The sequence below is a fragment of the Rhizophagus irregularis genome, chromosome 13 (assembly GCF_026210795.1).
Source record: "Rhizophagus irregularis chromosome 13, complete sequence".
NCBI lineage: Eukaryota > Fungi > Glomeromycota > Glomeromycetes > Glomerales > Glomeraceae > Rhizophagus > Rhizophagus irregularis.
The window spans coordinates 4254470-4273424 of NC_089441.1; the positions used below are offsets into that span (position 1 = coordinate 4254470).

An 18955-nucleotide genomic window follows, 5' to 3' on the forward strand; every position below is an offset into this window, starting at 1 on the left:
AATTGTGTTCACGTCTGATAGCAATCGCGTCGCGTCAAAAATTCGATAATGTCAATTTAAAATGACGGACATACTTAGTCAGAGAAGTACAATTGTTTGCCTATATCACGCGCATTATTTTTATTTACAAATTTTTACAATTAAATTATAAAACTAAAATATATATTTAAAACTTGAAGGAAATATTCCCAACAGTGGTTAGAAACTTAGAAATGTTCCGAGGGTCGCGTATTAGTACATTTAATTGCTAATTATTCTATCCTATGCTAATGCTTACATCAATACACTTCTGATAACCCTTTCAAATAAACCTTTATTCCTATATTTTCATCATTCAAATTCTCAGCTTCTAATAGAATGTATTCATGTTGTTTAACAACTAAAAAGAAATATATGTCTTATTAATATGATCAAATAAGAATTCAAAAAGATAAATAACTTACAGCATGATACGTTCCCTAGATTCGCAAGTTTAAAGAACGTAGCAAACAGTCGTGATTTGACTGCTGTAACATCCGATGATCGTACGTCGTCTTTATGAAATAAAAGAGTTTGAATAATATCTCTCAATAATTAATTCGTATAACAATAGATTCTTACTTTGATCTTTCCTTCTGTATTTAACTTGATGGCACATTTTACTTCCTGTATCAAGAGAATATTTGATTTTGAAAATATGGTGATTTGTATTATGTTGAACTGATACAAGCAGGTTATCTTTGATTTTTGAAAATAATCTAGCCATTTTTAGAAGTTTGTATAAATCACTATCATTAAATTTTATCGCTCTCCGCTAAATTTTAAAGAAGAAACATTTTATAAATACAACGGATAAATAAATTAAAAATAAAATTTAAATTTGTATATTACACTGATTGGTGGAGGATTTTGTCTATAACGATTATCGCCCACAATCTCTACTTTAAATTTTGACGCCGATTTTTCATCACAATTCGTCTAAGATTATTTTAATATAATCAATATATAATATTTTAGTTAGATCAAAATTAAACAAAAAAAAAGTAAATTACCTCGAATAAAAGGATTGTAGTTTCCCCTATTATTTTAAGTTCCATTTTAACATTGGATTTATTGTCCATAGCTTCTAACGCTTGTAATAAACGAAGGATTTGAAATTTTAATATAAAATGATTTCTATCGTTGATTATGTTTATAGAACTAATCTCTTTAATATCTTTCAATGTTCTATTTGAATAAATTTATAAGAGGCATTATATATATTATATTACGTGTTTTATTAAAAACTTTCATTGAAAATTAGATAAAAAAATAATTTTTTGAATAAATTACCCAAAGACTTTCCCTTTGTTTGCTTCTTCATAAAGCAACTTAATTTCTCTTTCGTTGATAACCATAATCACGTTTTCTTTCGTGAAATCGCTCATATATAGCACTAACACTAAAAAGTCTTTCAGATAAAAATTTAAACGCGTTTTTTTGCTTAACAAAGGTACCTACCCCTAAAAGCGTCAACCTTTTCTTTATCAAGAAGGATCTTTAAACTAGAGGTCATACTTTCGCAAATTTGATTTCTCAGTTCATTATGTTCATAGATTCATATAAAATTCGATCTTTCATGTGATCGCAGAACAATCTGTGTAACAATAAATTTGTCCGTAAAATTTCGTTTTTTTTTACATTCCTCAATTTCTCCCTCATTATCAATGCTCATCTTTGATTTCTTTGAGGCATGTTGCATTCCTTTAGTTTTGCTTATTTTATTATGCCCAGATGCCAGACATTATTTCATTCCTTTACATGTTTGATACCCATTCATCCCGGCTAGCCTCTTCTTTCATATATAATAATAAAGAACATTCGATGATTCTAATTTTGTCATGTTTTTTACATTTTATCCAATATTACAAATTATATATTAACATGGAGTAGATTTTTTAAGTAGTACATTTTTTTCGAAAATATGTAGAAGTTAATAAAGATTCGCTCATATTTTTTAACTTAGCGTAATAAATATGCATCAAAAAAAAACAAAATTGTATTGATGTTAAATTACAATCACGCGATATCATCTTTATTAACGCAAAAGAAAATTTTTATACATAAAAAGTAGGATATTATTAAATATTTTACATGAAAGTTAATATCATCTTTTCCTTTCTACTTCCGATAAAATCAATGCAATAAATAAACAAAATTCCTCTTCATAGTTCCTGTATAGGTCCAGTTTATGAACAAGACAAAAATTAAATTATAATCAACTTAGTAATTTTTTTACTAGTGCCTTGTTCGTTTATATAATTGTGGTCTTAAAAGTTTAGTTGTTGCATCACGTTCTGAATACTTATTTTCTAAAATCACCAATTTCTTTCCATTGTCAGCAGAATCAAGACTCCAGCGGTGATTAATATTAGTGCATTCTCTGTAACAGTGGAAAACGCCTTCGTTGGGTGGGTCATAACATGACATAAACTCAGCAATGTCGTTTATCTTCTCAAGAAATTTCTTCTCAGTAAAGACTTTGAGTTTTTGAAATCATACTTTAACGTTGAAGATAATATATTACAACTCACTGGTAGCAATAATTATTTATGATATATAATTGCGTTCTTTGGGTGGTGTTTATATAAAATGCAAATCTATGTTGACATTTTGAAATTGAATTTTAGAATTTTCCACACCTGGCCATCGGTCAATATATCGCCGAATTGTTAAATTGTTAACAATTCAACCAATGGTGTAAAGTAATGAATCACCATTAAATTAATTATATTTGATGAGAAATATAAATTGATAACTATAATTAGTATTATAAGATTTAAGTAAGTATTTGTGTATTATACAGAAAAAGTTCGAGCCACATTTATCCTTGTACATACCTTGATAGAATTTCCGTGTAAGAACATATCAGGTTTCAAGAAAGCCTTAGGATAAGCTTTATTCATATCAAATGATCATCTAGATACTTGTTGATCTTAAGTAGAAAAGTAATAGTCTCGACATCCTGTTCCTTAGTTGGCTTTGTCATGTTGACACATCCATGACTAGACTGGAGAATGGTTTTACTTGTGATGGAGAGGATATTTTTCAGACAAACAATTTCTGATTTAACGTTTACTGGTACTCGTCAGTTTTGGAATAACGATAATATAACCCAACTTCTATGCTGTGAGATAAACGCTCTTTAAAAATTGATTGTCGCACAGATTGGTAGTTATAATTCGATCATGTGATATTAGTGATAATGAGATACGCGTCGTTTTTTTAAATCTGTCGTTCAAATAAATTACAATTCCAACTAGAACATGCCCCTTCACTCCTTCATTCGCAACGATACAACTATTATTGCGCCAAATGCCTCTCTTCGTCGTGTTATAAACCGTCATACAAAAGACTCTTTACTCGATATTATACGGAAATGGCTGCAAGACCCAATGGCGCGCCCAAAAATTGAAGATACTTCTGAAGACGAAGAAAACTATGATAATACCAATGGACAACAAGTAAAGCGACTCTTACATAATTATGAAATAATTTCTAGTAAAAAGAATATGGTTGATAAAATATTTCTTGAGGATTGGGTGTGTACCTTATAAATAGATATTTATATTTACTTGTAGTATTAAGCTTTTTTATACGGATATTTGTAGAAAAACGGATTGAATTATAAACAAATTGCTCAGCTTGACATGAAATGTACGTGTGTTTGTAAATTGCCCAAAAATTCTTTAATTTATTAACATTTCAACAGATTATCATGATCATTCTAGTCTCAAACATTGGAAAGCATTGAAACTATGTTGGGAAAATGGTATATAAAGTTTATTTTCTCTCGTTGATCGTAATAAATAATTTTGATATATAAATAATCATTAGGGTTAAATTTTAGGATTGAGGAAAAAAGAATATCGGAAGACTTCAGAGCTTAATTCGTCACTTTTGACACAACTTTCGCCATTCTTCAAAACTGTAAGATATTTGAAATGACGCACTTTTTTATGAATAATAACTGTTTTTCTTTTTAAAAAAGTTTATAAATGTTTTTTAGCATTTATACATCGAAGAATTTGAAAAAAATTGGTGGATACGGATTAGCATTCACGATGGAGTTCCTCCGAATACCCTTCCTGTTAGTTCTAACATCATTTACGTGATTTATTTTACCAATTCTGAACATTTATTATGTAGCAATATTAAACGTGAACACAAGGAATTTATAATGCAGGTATGCGACTCTGTAATTTTTAAATTCTTTATTATCAAAAATGATATTAAAAAACATGTTGCATTTTAGGGACTTTTAAAAACCTTTGTATGTAATGAAATTGAGGAGTGTGATTTGAAAGGTAAATATGCGGATTCTCTTGAAAAATTATTATTACATCGACAATCCCAAGGCACGTACAGCCGCTACCGGTTAAATCAAGTTGATGATAATCCACTATTATTTCCATCCAAAAAACCAAAGAAAGATGGTAACCTTTTTATTTAATTTATTGAACTGTTCAAGCTGGATTTCTCCTAAAATTAATCAGAAATTATAAATATTTCAGATATACCTGAAAATATCGACCAATTTGAAGATATGATGGATGAAGATAACATTTTACTTTTGAAGCAAAGAGACACTGCGGCAAATGATAATTTCGGTCCAAATGAACAGCCATCACTTGACATGGTTGAAATCAAGGTGAAAAATTAATTACGTATATTTTACTTTTTTATATAAATTTAAATTCATAACTTTGTCTTTTTTTAGTTATCAACTCCTTTACATACGTCCAATAATGATGATCAATCGACACCGTTATCTATGACAGTTCTCTTTGAAGGAACAAATGTGATTGAGGGAATAAAGAAAATGATTATGGCAGGAATTGCCGAACCTCCATTACCAGCTTATTTAGCTGATATACATAGTAACGGAAGGAATTACATAGAAGTTGATGAAAATAATGTTGTAATAAAAAAAGGGCACTAGAACATTTAGAATAACAAAATAAATAGGTAAATTATGAAATTCAATTCTAGCTTATATTTCTACTAATTATGAAATGAAACAATAATAATAAATAATGTGTCAAGTTTAATTAAAATTTTTTTTTTTTGTTTTTAAAACATTATTTTTATACACTCTTATTAACTAGTTTTTCTAATTCAGATTCTACATCTTTAGCAGGCAAATTATTTAATACGACCTTTTCTTCTTTACCAAAATCTAACATAATAGTAATTAATAATAACAAAGGAATTAATAAAATTATTAAGTAAAATAAGTAAAATACTAATAAAACTTTATTGTTCATACCATAACGAGCAAAAAATCTTGCTTCTACACCACTCGCTTCACGGATAAGAATTGGAAAATTTGGATTAGCTTCTTTTAATGAAACATAATTTTTGGAGATAAATTCTCTGTTAAAAAAGAGAATCAATTATCAATTATATCAATTTAATAAGAATTGTATTCGATTAAAAATTATCGATCAAAATAATAAAATTTTTATAAATTTTAATATCTTAACCTAACACCACTGCTGGCAGGACTAGTCTGACAATAATGAACACGAAGTTCTTTAAGATTTTTTGATAATAAATTTCTCCAAGACATTTTTTTTTTTTGACAAAAAAATCGGGGAAAGGGTTAATTATGATATTACATAAGCAAGATTATCAATGAATATTTTTTATCAAGATGGTTGTGTAACCTCCTTGACGTTATTATTAAGTTTATTAGTGTCCTTATTTATAAAATAAACAAACTTTTTTTTATTATTATAAAAAAAATTAAAATGACTTCAAAAAAGAATAAAATGGAAATAGATCAAGAAGAAACGGAACTTGAAGTAGTATTACCAGGAGATCCTATAAATATTACAAGAAAAGATTTAAAATTGGGACCAGGTTTAACATTAACTCAAGATTCTGTAATTTGTATTAAAGCCGGAATATTAAAACATTTTAGTAAGAAAAATATATGGTATGTTGAAAATAATCAAAGAAGGGTAAATAAACGTTCACATAATTTTTTTTATCTTATTTTATTTATTTTTATTTCGATCGGACCAATATAAATAAATAAATATGTATGTATATATACGTTAATTGATATAGTATATACCAGCAGAGAGAGATCCGGTTATTGGAATTGTAACTTATAAAGGAGGAGAATATTATCGACTAGACATTGGTAGTGCTCATCAAGCTATATTACCAATATTAGCTTTTGAGAATGTTAGCAAAAAGAGTCGACCCAATTTAAATGTAAGTTGAAAGAAAAAAAAAATTGATTCTTTAATCTAATTTAATAATTCCTATTTATTAATATACATATAGATTGGTAGTTTAATTTATGCAAAAGTAGTTTTGGCAAATAAAGATATGGAGCCAGAAGTTTGGTGTTATAATCCAGATACGAATAAGGCTGAAGGATTTGGAGAGTTAAAAAATGGATATGTAATTAAATGTTCTCTAAGATATTGTAGGAGGTAAACGTCTTTATACTTTTTTTTTTAAAAAAAAGGTATTTTTAATAAAAATTTAAACTAAAAAAAAATTTGTTATTAAATCTGTTAAATTATAGGATAATTTCACAAGAAACTGGAATCAGATCATTATTGAAAAAATTAGGAGAAAAATTTGAATTTGAAATAGCAGCCGGAATGAATGGTAGAATTTGGATTTGTCTAAAATCGAAAGATATTAAAAATACTATTTATTGTTGTAATGTTATTAAAAGAGGTGAAAACTTGAATGGTGATGATATCTATGAATTAATTGATAGTTTAGATGAGGAATAATTTTAGTAAGGAATAATTTAAAATATTTAATAAAACGAAGTGTATTATTTTATAATTATGAAAAAGAGTTTTAAATTGATAATGAGAACATTTCATCATTATTCTAGAGAAGAAAAATCATTTTAAATTGGGAAGACCATTTTCAAATTATAAAAATATATAAAATCAAATTTATACAGAGTTATATTAAAATTAAATATTTTTTACGTACAAAGGCAAAAAAAAAAATAGATTTTTTTTGGGAAATAATTCAATCCGCAATTCAAATAAACAATGACAAATTCTTAGTACTCTAATTTACATAATAATAATCCTTAATACAACTAGATTGTTCCTAAAATAACTTAATTAATCACATATTTAGTTATATAGAAAGGGGTAATGTAAATTTATTGAATTTTTTTTGATTTTTTCTTTCCCAATACTAATTAAAGTAAAAGGAAATAAGGGTGTAAAAAGGAAAAAATAGATGTGTAAAAGCATGAAAAAAAAAATGTTATTCTATACAAATTTTACAAAGCCATTTTTCCTTTTACTTGGAAAAATAATTTTTAACTAAACATAATAAACCTAATAAAAATTCAAAATCCCAATAACAAAAAAACTATCATAATCACTTCCAAAAATAATATTAAATTAAAGAGAAATAATGCTCTAAAAGACAGTCATTGTTTCTCTAATGTCTTAATTTTCTATTATACTACGCCGACAAATTGGACATTTGTCAGAATTTTTAAACCACGTATCAATACAGTCTTGATGAAAATCATGCGAACAAGGCAAATCTCTAAGCCTTTCATTGGTTTCATAATTTGTCAAACATATTGTACACCTATTTAAATAATATCAATTATGTTAATACAACATAATTTAAGAATTTAAACTTTCTGACCGCTATTTATACCTTTCTTCAACAGTCCTGCTCTTTCCCGGTATATACGTTTGCGTCGGTAGGGTTTTTATGACATCTTCTGGAACACCTTTAGGCTTTGCATCTCCTATACGTTCACATAATCGAAGCAAACCTTCGTAGCTTGAGTCAAATTCATCTTCATCCTATAAATTGAGAAGCAAAATTAATATTATAAAATTAAATTAGTGTTCAACTTGATAAATTTAAATGAATTAATTACCAAATAATTATCTGGATTGGCTGCGATGCCATTACTATAAGTAAATATGGATTGAGAGTTAATGTAAATATAGTTAACAAATAATTATATTGTTCATTTCAAGTTTAAAATCAAACTCGTACCCCCAGGGAATTAATTCCAAAATTTCATCAAACTCTATCTCGCCCGAGTCAATAAGATTCCCCCATAAAGGATGTGGAATAAAATGATGTAAATAACTACTACTCGATCTTCCACCATTTCTAGATTGACCGCCACGTGAACCATGTCCACGGTTTCGAGGTTCATTGCTGCGTTCCTCATGATGATGACGCTCATGAGATAGGATTTCTGGCAATCTAACTGGTCCACGCGCTGATATACTCCTCCTGGAAGAATCACTTCGTGATGATGATGACGGACCCGAAGTTGCATCTCGACGATTTGTAGTAGTACGAGCTAAATAAGATAAGATACGTCAAGACTTTCTTTTTTTTGCTATTATACTTCCAGAATCCTTATCATACCTCGACCGGCACCAGCAAGAAGTCTGGCTAAAACAGTTTGATGTTCATCGATCTAAAAATCAAATAATCAAAATTGTAAGCAATTATACTCAATATTTAATTAACTTTTAAGATAAAACGTACAGTGCTGTACTCATATGCTTGCATTCTTCTTGCCATCTGCTCATCGGTTAATGGACTATCATTTGAAGCACTACTTCTTGCTGCTATTGCTGCTAGCGCTGCTCGAGAATTAAAAGAACGATGAGAATCGCGCGTATTATTATTATCTTGTCGTGATTCATGACGTCTAGTAGGTCTCCAAGGGATACGAGCTGCGGGAATAGACGTTGTTACATTTACTTCGCTATCTGAACTTTCTGGTACCTCAATTGTAGCGTCAGGTTCCTCATCACTTGCAAAAACTCTAACAGTTTCTTGCATAGAACCGCTAAAATTTGGATTATTACTATTGTTATTGCTATTTCTTTGATGGACCATACGACGCTGGAAAGTTGGATTTGGCATTATAGGTCTTGATAGTGTTTCTGCACGTCCTCTTGGATCTCGAGACCATCTAGAAGTAATTGTAGTAGTAGTAGTAGTAGTCGTCGACGATGTTGTTGATGATGATGATGATCTATGATTCTGTGATAGACCTGAAATATGACTATTATTGTGTGAATTGTGTGAATTGTGTGAATTGTGCGAATTGTGCGAATTGTGCGAATTGTGCGAATTGTGCGAATTGTGCGAATTGTGCGAATTGTGTGAATTGTGTGAATTATTATGATGTCTTCTCTCTGGTGGTGGTATTATTTCAGGATACATAACCAGTGGCACATCTGAAACAGATGTGAAATTCGAATTATATTCTTGTGGATCGGTACTATTGTGATTAGATGTAGATGTTGGTCTTCTCATTTCATGGTGTTGAGGAATTGCATGGCTATAATTTCCTCTTGGAAGATTATTACTAAACGTTGATCGAGTATAGAAGAAAGGAGTTTGTGATTGAGATTGCGAACGAAATGGACTATGATTGTTCGAAGAGTTCGCAGTTGAAGATGATGATGTTTGTAAATTTGTAGGGAAACTTCTTGATGAATAATGTGATATTGGATTCGCGGGTGAAGATAGAGGTGCGGAATGATTATCTTCGTTATTCGATGAAAAATTAAGAAACGAAATTCTACTTCCAGTTGATCTAGTAGATGATGGTGGAGATGTAGACAATTGTGTTGATCTAATATTTTGATTTACAGGAGTTCTACTTGGTATATCACTATTAATAGGCTCCAAAGATCCAAATTGTATAGGTTGAGGAACTTGTGAAACATTAGACCACTCATTAGAGATTGATCTCGCCCTTTTTCTTGAGGAAGCAGTATCATATGAAGCAGTTGAAGAAGTTCCATCCTCATCTTCTTCCTCTTCATTATCTGGGAAACCAAATCTTAAAGGACTTTGTTTTCGTTGATTTGATGTGGAAGATGATAATGATGAAGTAGATGACATTGAAGAAGCCATAGTAGCATCTGTACTATTAGGATAACTTGGAGAACTAACGTTTGGAAATCTAAAAGGTGGTGGAGGAGGTGAAAAATTATCAGAAAATGGAGGTATGTTAAAACCACCACCATTAACACGATGATCTCTTGTTGAAGAAGAACCATTCCTTGGTGGATGTATTGGTAATAATCTTTCCATAAATGGTGAATGATCAAGTCTATTATTATTTATATTAGAAGTAGGTAACGATGTAGTTGACATTGAAGTATTTCTAGGAGTCAATTGTATGGGAGGCAAAATATTATTATTATTATTGTTGTTGTTATTATTATTATTATTGCCATTAGATGATCCATTATTATTTCGAACCAAATTAAAACTATTTCCATTATCAAATACTTGACTTTGTATATTTGGATTATTATTAATTCTTTCATCTTCTTCAGTATCTTCTGATTCAGTTTCTGAACTACATACTTCCATTTCATCATCATCGTCCTCGTCTTCAGTTGTCGTAATTGAAGTACCATTATTGGTATAATTATATTCTCTTTCTTCAATTTCCTCTTCACTATCCTCCATTTCTTCACTGATGTCGTCTTCAAGGTTAGAATCCTCGTTAGAATAAGAAGCTGTACCAGTAAATTCTTCTTGTTCGTTGTCAGAATCTACAGTAGAATTACTACTATAAAAAGGAAAATTCCTTTGGGCTACATTGGGATATGTACTAAATGTGTCGCTGACTTCAGAAAACGACATTTTGTTTAGTAAAAAAGAAATAAGGTTTATTCAGAATCAACCAAAAAGAAAAAAAATAAAATAAAATAAAATAAAAATAAAATAAAAAGAATTTAACAAATTGTAAGGGAAAAGGGTTCGATTAGTTTATGAGAACTTTTGCGTTTGGTGTATTTATAACACAGTCCCACTCTTTTTTCTTGTAAATACGAAATAATTTTTAAGTTAAACGATTACAAAACCGGAAAAATGTAGAAAAAAAAGGCTTAAGGCTGAAGGCAAATATTCTAACGGGGGAAAAATTTTTTTTCTGTCTATTTATTAAGGGGGGACAAGTTGAGATAACTTCTTTTTATATACTTTGAAATACAACTACGTAATCTTTTTATTGTTTTAAGGGTTTTTGTCTGGTCAAAGCTTTTATTTCCTTGGGCCCGGAGTTATTATGAATAAGTAATATTAGTAATATATTTATAGTCACAGGCTGTCTATCGTATTCGATTTATTTTAGAATTTTTTTTTTTTATAATATTGTACTCTGTGTTCTGAAAGTTTGTGAAAAAAGAAAAGTATGGAAGAATAATTTAAAAAACACGCAAAAGACAAAAAAAAAAAAAAAGAGTACGTACACGTACACACGCAAATAGATAAATAAGAAAGAAGTTAAAAAGTTATCGAAAGTGAATATTAAAAATACAAGAATTCCATATAAATTTAGGTAAAAAGCCGCAAGGGTGTATGAATGGGAGAAACCGTAAAAGAAAATTGTTGAACATTATATATAATTGATAAAAAATGAGCGAAATAAAAAATCTCGATGACAAATTACTATACTTTATTTACTTGATCTGATATGACTAGATATGGATGATAGTTAAGGCCGGTATTATTATAGTGTAATGTATGTGTATATATATATATATATACCATGATTTTCATTCTAAAAAAAAAATTTTAAAAAAAAAATACAGGAAAGAAAATGACATACAAATTAAACACTCACGCAAACAACTTTTAACGTAGTACTACCGAACAAGAGCCAAATATCAGCAACTTGGCTATCAAAGAATTCTTTTAGCTTAAGAAAGTTCTTTTATATATATATAATAATGACACTTCTTTTTAAAAATATTAGTTTTCAAGCAATAGGCATGATTTAGTTATTTTAAAGAGGCATTAAAACACGAATCAAAAATTGTGTTTATGCGAAAAACCCGAGATCACATGATTGAATGAATGTGATTATGAAGATTGCGGAAAAGAAAATTATGGCAACACTAAAAAACTCTGAAGGTCAATTTTTTTTTATAAAGCCAAAAAAAAAAAAAAAAAATTAAAATAAAATAAAATAAAAAATTAAAATTTTAAATAGGCATGTGAAATACATGAATTAATGCTTTCATGCTAAACTTTCTCATATTCTATAGAGATAATTTCTTCCTTTGTCTCTTTTGAAGGAAAGGGGAACGCAGCAGGGTCAGTTGATTGAACCACAACATAACCGTCAAGGTACGATACATGTATTATATTTATATATACCATATGTAATCCCAGTCATTATCCAATTATTTCGGGCTTTGCTCGAAGCTGAGTTTGTTTATTCTATAAAATCTTAATAAGAGTATTTAATAATATATTTTATGTGTATGCTCCACAATCTTTTTAATTATTATTAAATTAGTAAACCTTTTCAATTTCCCCTAACTAAAACTTTCGGAATCAACGTTTGGTGATTGATCAACCCAATCTCGGATGAAACAACAATAACAATACCATAATAATATAAAAAAAACCACATTTCTAAAATACCTGTATAAATTATAGTAATCTATTTTTAATGATATCAATTTTATCTCATCTTTTGTTTTCAATTTGTCAACGATGTGATTTTCTTTTATAAGCAATTCTTTTTCGGACCTCTTTTTCAAAACGGTACAAGATGAATTATTTAAAAAAAAAAAGAGAGTTTCAAAGCCTCATTATTATATAAGTTTATTCCCATATTAAGTTCCGCAGCAAAGGTCAGCCGCGAAAAGACTCAGCCGAAAATTAAATCAAGTTATTTTATTCCAAAAAGGTTACACATTATTTTTTAGTCTTGTGTTTCAATCTTCGCCCCAAAAGTTTCCAACAGGGGCGAAATTCCTGTTCTCAAAGGTTGATTTACATTTATTCTTTAATTTACTGGTCTGTTATACATTAATTACTCTTATTTTAATTCCGTCGTTGTAATTCTTGCTGTAAACGGGAATTATAATACGGATATAACAAATTAAATAAATAAATATATATATATAACACTTGCAGAATTGTCATTTGATCTTTTATTGGGCGTCATAATAATAAATATCATCTTTTTGGTTCCTTTTATTCCTTCATCGCGCAACTTATTAATTTCAAATGTTAATGTCAAAAATTCCTCGTTTGGTAAGTAGGTAAATCTCTTGCGGTCACAGATATAAGCCACCAACCATTTTAAAGTAGACAAAAACTGAAGAAACATACTTTAAAGAAAATAGAACACATTTTGTCGTATGATAATATTTGGCCGAGATTATCTCATTTATGATCAGAATTAAAATTTAAACTTACAGCGTTGCAAAAAATAATCATATTTTCTTATCCATATTTTATCTATTTTGTTTATTTAAAAAATGACCATTAACTTATCTTTTCTGTCAAATTTTTCTCCCATTCGTTTCATTTTTAAATTTTCTTTTGTTTCATATTCTTGAAATTATTCTGTACATTCTTATATACATATTTGTACATACAGTTTTTAACTTATTAACGAATATGGAAATGAATATCAATTATGTTGTGTTCTTTTTATATAAATATGTAAGTTTCATATAACGAAGGATTTGGGAATTAAAAAAAAAAAAAGGTCCATTAAATATTTTTTATTGTTTATGAAAATGAACTTTTAATTAGCTAGAAGATCATCGTCATATTAAATTGGAGCACGTGAAAGAATTCAATCGGCAATTCCGATTTAGCACAAAAAAGAATTCTCTTATTACTACGTAGTTTATTCGTTTCACGTGAAACCATTTTCCTTATAGTGATATGCAGTTTATTCAACCAATAATTGTCGTCTCCTTAAACATCCAATTATAGTATAATAAATTTTATCAGCAATGTCGCATCTAAAATCACCTGATCAAAAATACTGTAAATTTTCTTGGTAACGATCCATGGTTAATAATTTTCTTGGTCATGTCTGAACATCAACAATCTCTTACAACTCTTATAAAACGTTTAGAAGCTGCCACTTCTCGTCTTGAAGATTTGGCTTCTTCAAGTGCTTCCTCTGCTGCTGTTTCTAACAACTTGAGTCGTAACTCGGTTGGGGGTCAACCTGCTGCTGTTTCTTCACAAAACAATGACGCGATTGTAAGTGGTGAAGTTCCTCCTGCTCTTGCTGCTTACGATGAACTTATTGAAGGTCCTTTAAAAAACTTTCTTGAACTTTCAAAAGCTGTTGGTGGTCTTGTTGAAGATCAGGTAAATTTTTTGCTGCTTGTTCTATATTACATTATTTCTTTCATGTATACAGTGAAATTCGATATACCGGACCTTTCGTTCCGATAGAAAATTTTTCAAAAATCGAGTATATCAAGAACAAAATTTAATAATCCAGACTTTAGCTCTGTTAAGATTTTATTTAATGATCCGGTTTATTGAGGATCTGGTTTATCGAATTTCACTGTGTTTCTAATTTCTTATATTTGTACTTTCTTATATTTGTTTATTAATTCTTTAATTTATTAGAGTCATGTAGTTGAAGATAGTTTTATTGCACAGCGAGACTTTATTTATATAACCACACAAAGTTCAAAACCAAATATTGAAACAATTATGGAATTACTTAAACCTACTCAGCAAGCTATTGAAAAGGTTTGTGAATATAGAGAGAACAATCGACCTTCTCCTTTACTTGATCACTTATCCACTGTCAGTGAAGGTATTTGCGCGTTAGGATGGATTACCATAGAACAAAAACCTGCACCATTTGTCGAGGATCTCAGAGATAGTTCTCGTTTCTTTGCAAATCGTGTAATCACAAATTATAAAAACACGTAATATTTTTTTATATGATTGATATACACATGCATGTGTAATATTCATTTTTTTTGCAGTTCAATTTAATTTTTATTCATTTTTATAGGGATAAGTCTCATGTTGATTGGGCGAATAGTTTTGTTTTCCTATTAACGGAACTTCAGAATTATGTTAAAAAATGTCATACGACTGGTCTCGTCTGGAATCCAAAGGTTAGTATATTTCTCATATATTAGACTTTATTTATTAAATTTTTTTTTTTTAAAAAAAAAAATAATGTGGTTATTATTATTTAGGGTACGAATCCAAAGAATTTTGTTGGAAGAAAACCCTCAACTTCTTCTTCCTCATTTAAGATGTCCGCGCCATCTGCTCCTCCAAGTGGACCACCACCACCACCACCACCACCACCGCCTCCGCCGCCTACAGACTTTGATGCTCCTTCTTCATCAGGAGATAGAGCTGACATGAGTTCTGTATTTGCAGAACTTAATAAAGGAGAAGCGATCACTTCTGGCTTAAAAAAAGTAGATAAAAGTCAAATGACACACAAAAACCCTAATTTAAGAACTAGTGCCGTGGTTTCTGATGTTGGAGGTATGAATACAAGTTTTATTAGTATTTTTTTCGAAATAATTAATTAATAAAATCATTTCTCTCTCTATAAAAAAAAAATATATAAGTTAAAAAGAAACCACCTAAAGGACCTACTGCTCCACCGAAACCAGCTTCATTGTCTCTTAAAAAACAACCAAAAAAGGATTTGAATGGAAACAAATGGAGTATAGTAAGTATAACAATAAATAATTTCTTTTTCGGTTATCTTATAATTTTCCTTTATTTCTTTAGGAAAATTATGAAAACGATACGAATATTATTGTTGAAGATACTCTTATTAGCCAAACAGTATATATTTTTGGATGTAAAAATTCTACAATACAGATCAAGGGAAAAATTAATGCAGTAGTTATTGGCAAGTACATAATACTATAATTCTTTGTTATTTGATAGTATATTTGATTAATTAAATTTTTTTTTTCTTTTTAGACACGTGTACAAAAATTGGAGTTTTAGTAGATTCAGTAGTGTCAGCAATTGATGTGGTGAACAATAAATCATTTCAACTTCAAATTCAGGGCAAGACACCAACAATAGTAATCGATAAAACTGATAGTGGGCAAATATTTTTATCAGAAGAATGTTTTGACGTTGAAATTTTAACCGCAAAAAGTTCATCTATTAATGTTAATTTACCTGGACTTGGTGAAAACGGTGATTATGCTGAAAGACCTGTACCTGAACAATTAAAAACTACTATTGTTAATGGTAAACTTGTTTCTGTTCCTGTTGAACATGCTGGATAAAAGTAATTATCATAATGTATATTAAAACAATTATTTAATAAGAAACAGAAATTCATGAAATTTTAATAGGAAATTGCATTAATTGTATTTAATTTATTAATAAATTTATGTTTTGACAAACCACAATAATAGAATAATTGATAAATTTTATTTATATATCTTTCTTAATGCCGTTAATGCTGGCCAGAATTAAGTATTGTGTAAATAGGATTATTAAAACACGATTTATTTGGAATTCATTTCTGACAAGACTTAAAGGTTCGCTTTGAAAATCACGCTCAGAAAATCATTATAGTTCTCCAAATCAAATAAATTAATACTTGCTGTGAAACTCTACTTAACTTTATTACTCTTTACTTAACGTTATTATGACGACAAATCAAAAAACTCTATTAGATAACAGTGGTAGATCTAATATAGATGGAGATTCCAAGGTACGTGCTTCCTTAATGTATTTGGAATGTTTTGGAAGATAATTCTCGTATGATAATAAAACTTTCAGAGTTACTATTTAAGGAAGATAAAATAAAATTTCAATTATTATTTAAGAATGACAAAAAATAAAAATTTTGGTTATTTGTTTAAGGGTAATAAAAAGAAAATATTAGATCCTCCTACTATTGAGTCTGTTGCCCAACTTATCAAAACTGGAAAAGGTATTTGTTCATTTCATTTTTTTTTTTTAATAAGCCGAATATTGAAAAATGATTCTATTTTTATATATTTGTAGCGAAACGAATTATTGTAATGGCTGGTGCCGGTATTTCTACAGCCGCCGGTATACCAGATTTTCGTACACCTGGTACTGGTCTTTATGACAATCTTCAAAAATATAATTTACCATATCCGGAGGCAATCTTTGATATGACTTATTTCAAAGTATGTATTTAATTTTTCTTTGATTTTGGTATATGGTTTGAAAATATAGTGTATTGATTATATAATTATTATATTATTAGGAAAACCCGGAACCTTTTTTTTCATTGGCAAAAGAATTGTTTCCTGGCAATTTCATGGTACTTACTAATAATTAAATTCTCATCAAAATTAAAATAATTTGACTAATAAAAATTTTTTTTTTTTTCCTTTAGCCTACTTTGACACATTATTTTTTAACACTTTTATACCGTAAAAACATTTTATTACGTTGTTTTACACAAAACATTGATACATTAGAAAGACTTGCAGGGTTACCAGATGAGATGATTGTAGAAGCTCATGGATCCTTTGCTAAGTCAAAATGTTTAAAATGTAAAAAATTTGCCGATGCTGCATGGATGAAGGAGGTGGTTAATAAGGGTGAAGTACCTATTTGCACTTCATGCAGAGTTGGTATTGTTAAGCCTTGTATCACTTTTTTTGGTGAAGCAATGCCTAGTAAGTTTTTCCTAAGACTTGGCGTAAGTATACATTTAGCCAGAAGAGATGATTTTGAGTGAGAAAAAATGAAAAAAAAAAAATAATCCAGAATTTTTGTAAAAAGAATATGTTTATAGCATTTTGAAATTACTTGGTTAAGTTTAAAAGTTTACGTTTATGGCTAACATTTTATTTAAATTTTTTTTTTCTATTATTATTTGTAAAATAGGATTTCCAAGTTTGTGATCTGCTTATTGTTATTGGAACTTCTTTACAAGTTCAACCTTTCGCTAGTTTAGTTGATTCTGTCGGAGAAAAAGTTCCACGTTTATTAATTAATCTTGAGAAAGTCGGAGATGTAGGTTAAGATTCTTTTCAAAAAAAAGAAAGAAAAATTGATTTAAAAAATTATATAAATTTTGTTTTTAACTTGTTTACTGTTTCTTAGATTGAATTATCAGATATGGGATTTGATTTTGAAGGTAGACATCAAAATTATATGAGAGATGCTTTTTATAAAGGAACTTGTGATGAAGGAGTAAGAAAATTAGCAGAATTATGTGGATTTAAGGTAATAATAAATATAATAATTATACTTTAAAATTAATTTTGTTATAAAAATAATTACTAATTTTTAATTTGCATCTTTTGTAGGATGAATTGCTAAAAGTTTACGAGGAAGGACAAGAATCACTTATAAAAGAGTTTGGTAAAATTCCTACTTCAGTCGAAATTGCCACCAAAGTTGAAAAGAAAATTAAAGCTGAGCTAGAACTGACCGTAGATGAAATCGATCAGTTAGCTAAAATATTTGAAGAAAAAATTAAAATTAAATCTGAAATTTCTGAAGAAGTTGATCAAATGTTAAAAGAATTTGACGAGTTAAAAGAAAAAAAGTCTAAGGATAAAGAATTATTAAAGGAAAAAGGAAATGAAAACAAGTCTAATGATAAAGATGATAAAGATGATAAAGAATTATTAAATGTAAAAGAAGATATTACCAAATCGGATAAGAAGGAAGAGGAGAAGGGGGAGAAGGAAGAGCTAAAGGACACAAACTTCGTTATGATTTGAAAATAACGTTATAATTCATTATCGGTATATCGAATATTGGTATATCTAATATTGTATATCGATATTAGTATATCGAGGTCAGAGTGTATATGTCATCAGTAAATACTTAATATTTTATTATTTGGCAATTTCTTTTTTTTAGAATTTTTTCATCATTTTAAATTTTACAATCTTTTCATTATTTTCATATTTTTTTTCAACTTGCCATCTTTAATTTATTTTAATTCAATTGTAATTAAGACCAATGACTTATCATTTGAATTCTTTGTCATTTCATCATTTGGCTAAACACTGATTTATATATATATGCAATAAATAAAAATCCGCGCATCTATTTTGTTCGATACCAAAATTAATGTTACAAGTCTAGTACGACTTTTATGCAATGCACATAAAACATTTTATTATGTTTATTTCTTTGCTTAATACATTGGGCATTTAGCTGT

The 18955-nt window shown here is 28.7% G+C and overlaps 7 protein-coding genes across 7 annotated transcripts; 4 read left to right on the forward strand and 3 right to left on the reverse strand.

Annotated features, from left to right (window-relative positions):
• Positions 1-88: 88 nt before the first annotated feature.
• On the reverse strand, positions 89-1543 carry OCT59_005543 (uncharacterized protein). Its single transcript, XM_025320928.2, has 7 exons — positions 1480-1543; positions 1312-1420; positions 1032-1206; positions 871-957; positions 601-793; positions 444-533; positions 89-379 (listed from the first exon to the last, which is right to left on the reverse strand). Exons 1-7 carry the CDS (start codon positions 1532-1534, stop codon positions 279-281), a joined length of 810 nt encoding a protein of 269 aa, XP_025170201.1. The 5' UTR covers positions 1535-1543; the 3' UTR covers positions 89-278.
• A 1741-nt stretch (positions 1544-3284) lies between these two features.
• On the forward strand, positions 3285-5051 carry OCT59_005544 (uncharacterized protein; the record flags this gene model as incomplete). The annotated part of the gene is made up of 8 exons (XM_025320929.2): positions 3285-3560; positions 3630-3675; positions 3731-3790; positions 3869-3948; positions 4028-4204; positions 4274-4454; positions 4533-4669; positions 4739-5051. 8 exons carry the CDS (start codon positions 3285-3287, stop codon positions 4958-4960), a joined length of 1179 nt encoding a protein of 392 aa, XP_025170202.1. The 3' UTR covers positions 4961-5051.
• Positions 4980-5637, reverse strand: OCT59_005545 (uncharacterized protein). The gene is made up of 3 exons (XM_025320930.2): positions 5505-5637; positions 5288-5394; positions 4980-5197 (listed from the first exon to the last, which is right to left on the reverse strand). The coding sequence occupies exons 1-3, from the start codon at positions 5588-5590 to the stop codon at positions 5106-5108; spliced, it is 285 nt and encodes a 94-aa protein (XP_025170203.1). The 5' UTR covers positions 5591-5637; the 3' UTR covers positions 4980-5105.
• Positions 5638-5729: 92 nt separating this feature from the next.
• OCT59_005546 (uncharacterized protein) lies at positions 5730-6887 on the forward strand. Its single transcript, XM_025320931.2, has 4 exons — positions 5730-5984; positions 6094-6243; positions 6316-6467; positions 6563-6887. Exons 1-4 carry the CDS (start codon positions 5772-5774, stop codon positions 6777-6779), a joined length of 732 nt encoding a protein of 243 aa, XP_025170204.1. The 5' UTR covers positions 5730-5771; the 3' UTR covers positions 6780-6887.
• A 256-nt stretch (positions 6888-7143) lies between these two features.
• On the reverse strand, positions 7144-10668 carry OCT59_005547 (uncharacterized protein; the record flags this gene model as incomplete). Its single annotated transcript, XM_025320932.2, has 6 exons — positions 7144-7611; positions 7684-7835; positions 7913-7946; positions 8035-8350; positions 8419-8470; positions 8542-10668. 6 exons carry the CDS (start codon positions 10666-10668, stop codon positions 7464-7466), a joined length of 2829 nt encoding a protein of 942 aa, XP_025170205.2. The 3' UTR covers positions 7144-7463.
• A 3140-nt stretch (positions 10669-13808) lies between these two features.
• OCT59_005548 (uncharacterized protein) lies at positions 13809-16208 on the forward strand. The gene is made up of 7 exons (XM_066138429.1): positions 13809-14154; positions 14422-14729; positions 14819-14924; positions 15009-15309; positions 15396-15499; positions 15562-15685; positions 15760-16208. The coding sequence occupies exons 1-7, from the start codon at positions 13867-13869 to the stop codon at positions 16074-16076; spliced, it is 1548 nt and encodes a 515-aa protein (XP_065997561.1). The 5' UTR covers positions 13809-13866; the 3' UTR covers positions 16077-16208.
• Positions 16209-16320: 112 nt separating this feature from the next.
• Positions 16321-18856, forward strand: OCT59_005549 (uncharacterized protein). Its single transcript, XM_025320935.2, has 8 exons — positions 16321-16510; positions 16663-16732; positions 16807-16955; positions 17036-17092; positions 17168-17476; positions 17665-17793; positions 17884-18006; positions 18090-18856. The coding sequence occupies exons 1-8, from the start codon at positions 16445-16447 to the stop codon at positions 18507-18509; spliced, it is 1323 nt and encodes a 440-aa protein (XP_025170208.1). The 5' UTR covers positions 16321-16444; the 3' UTR covers positions 18510-18856.
• Positions 18857-18955: the final 99 nt, after the last annotated feature.

What these genes read in the sequence shown, in the direction of transcription:
- OCT59_005549 (XM_025320935.2), top strand. Translation starts at nt 16,445, where the DNA reads ATGACGACAAATCAAAAAACTCTATTAGATAACAGTGGTAGATCTAAT. An exon ending in ATCTTGAGAAAGTCGGAGAT is followed by an intron (nt 17,794 to 17,883) that starts GTAGGTTAAGAT and finishes ACTGTTTCTTAG; the next exon opens with ATTGAATTATCAGATATGGG. An exon ending in CAGAATTATGTGGATTTAAG is followed by an intron (nt 18,007 to 18,089) that starts GTAATAATAAAT and finishes CATCTTTTGTAG; the next exon opens with GATGAATTGCTAAAAGTTTA.
- OCT59_005548 (XM_066138429.1), top strand. Translation starts at nt 13,867, where the DNA reads ATGTCTGAACATCAACAATCTCTTACAACTCTTATAAAACGTTTAGAA. An exon ending in ATCACAAATTATAAAAACAC is followed by an intron (nt 14,730 to 14,818) that starts GTAATATTTTTT and finishes TCATTTTTATAG; the next exon opens with GGATAAGTCTCATGTTGATT. An exon ending in AATTAATGCAGTAGTTATTG is followed by an intron (nt 15,686 to 15,759) that starts GCAAGTACATAA and finishes TTTTCTTTTTAG; the next exon opens with ACACGTGTACAAAAATTGGA.
- OCT59_005545 (XM_025320930.2), bottom strand. Translation starts at nt 5,590, where the DNA reads ATGTCTTGGAGAAATTTATTATCAAAAAATCTTAAAGAACTTCGTGTT. An exon ending in CCTGCCAGCAGTGGTGTTAG is followed by an intron (nt 5,395 to 5,504) that starts GTTAAGATATTA and finishes CTTTTTTAACAG; the next exon opens with AGAATTTATCTCCAAAAATT. An exon ending in AAGATTTTTTGCTCGTTATG is followed by an intron (nt 5,198 to 5,287) that starts GTATGAACAATA and finishes CTATTATGTTAG; the next exon opens with ATTTTGGTAAAGAAGAAAAG.
- OCT59_005546 (XM_025320931.2), top strand. Translation starts at nt 5,772, where the DNA reads ATGACTTCAAAAAAGAATAAAATGGAAATAGATCAAGAAGAAACGGAA. An exon ending in AGAGTCGACCCAATTTAAAT is followed by an intron (nt 6,244 to 6,315) that starts GTAAGTTGAAAG and finishes ATATACATATAG; the next exon opens with ATTGGTAGTTTAATTTATGC. An exon ending in TCTCTAAGATATTGTAGGAG is followed by an intron (nt 6,468 to 6,562) that starts GTAAACGTCTTT and finishes GTTAAATTATAG; the next exon opens with GATAATTTCACAAGAAACTG.
- OCT59_005543 (XM_025320928.2), bottom strand. Translation starts at nt 1,534, where the DNA reads ATGACCTCTAGTTTAAAGATCCTTCTTGATAAAGAAAAGGTTGACGCT. An exon ending in CTACAATCCTTTTATTCGAG is followed by an intron (nt 958 to 1,031) that starts GTAATTTACTTT and finishes AAATAATCTTAG; the next exon opens with ACGAATTGTGATGAAAAATC. An exon ending in AAAATCCTCCACCAATCAGT is followed by an intron (nt 794 to 870) that starts GTAATATACAAA and finishes TTTAAAATTTAG; the next exon opens with CGGAGAGCGATAAAATTTAA.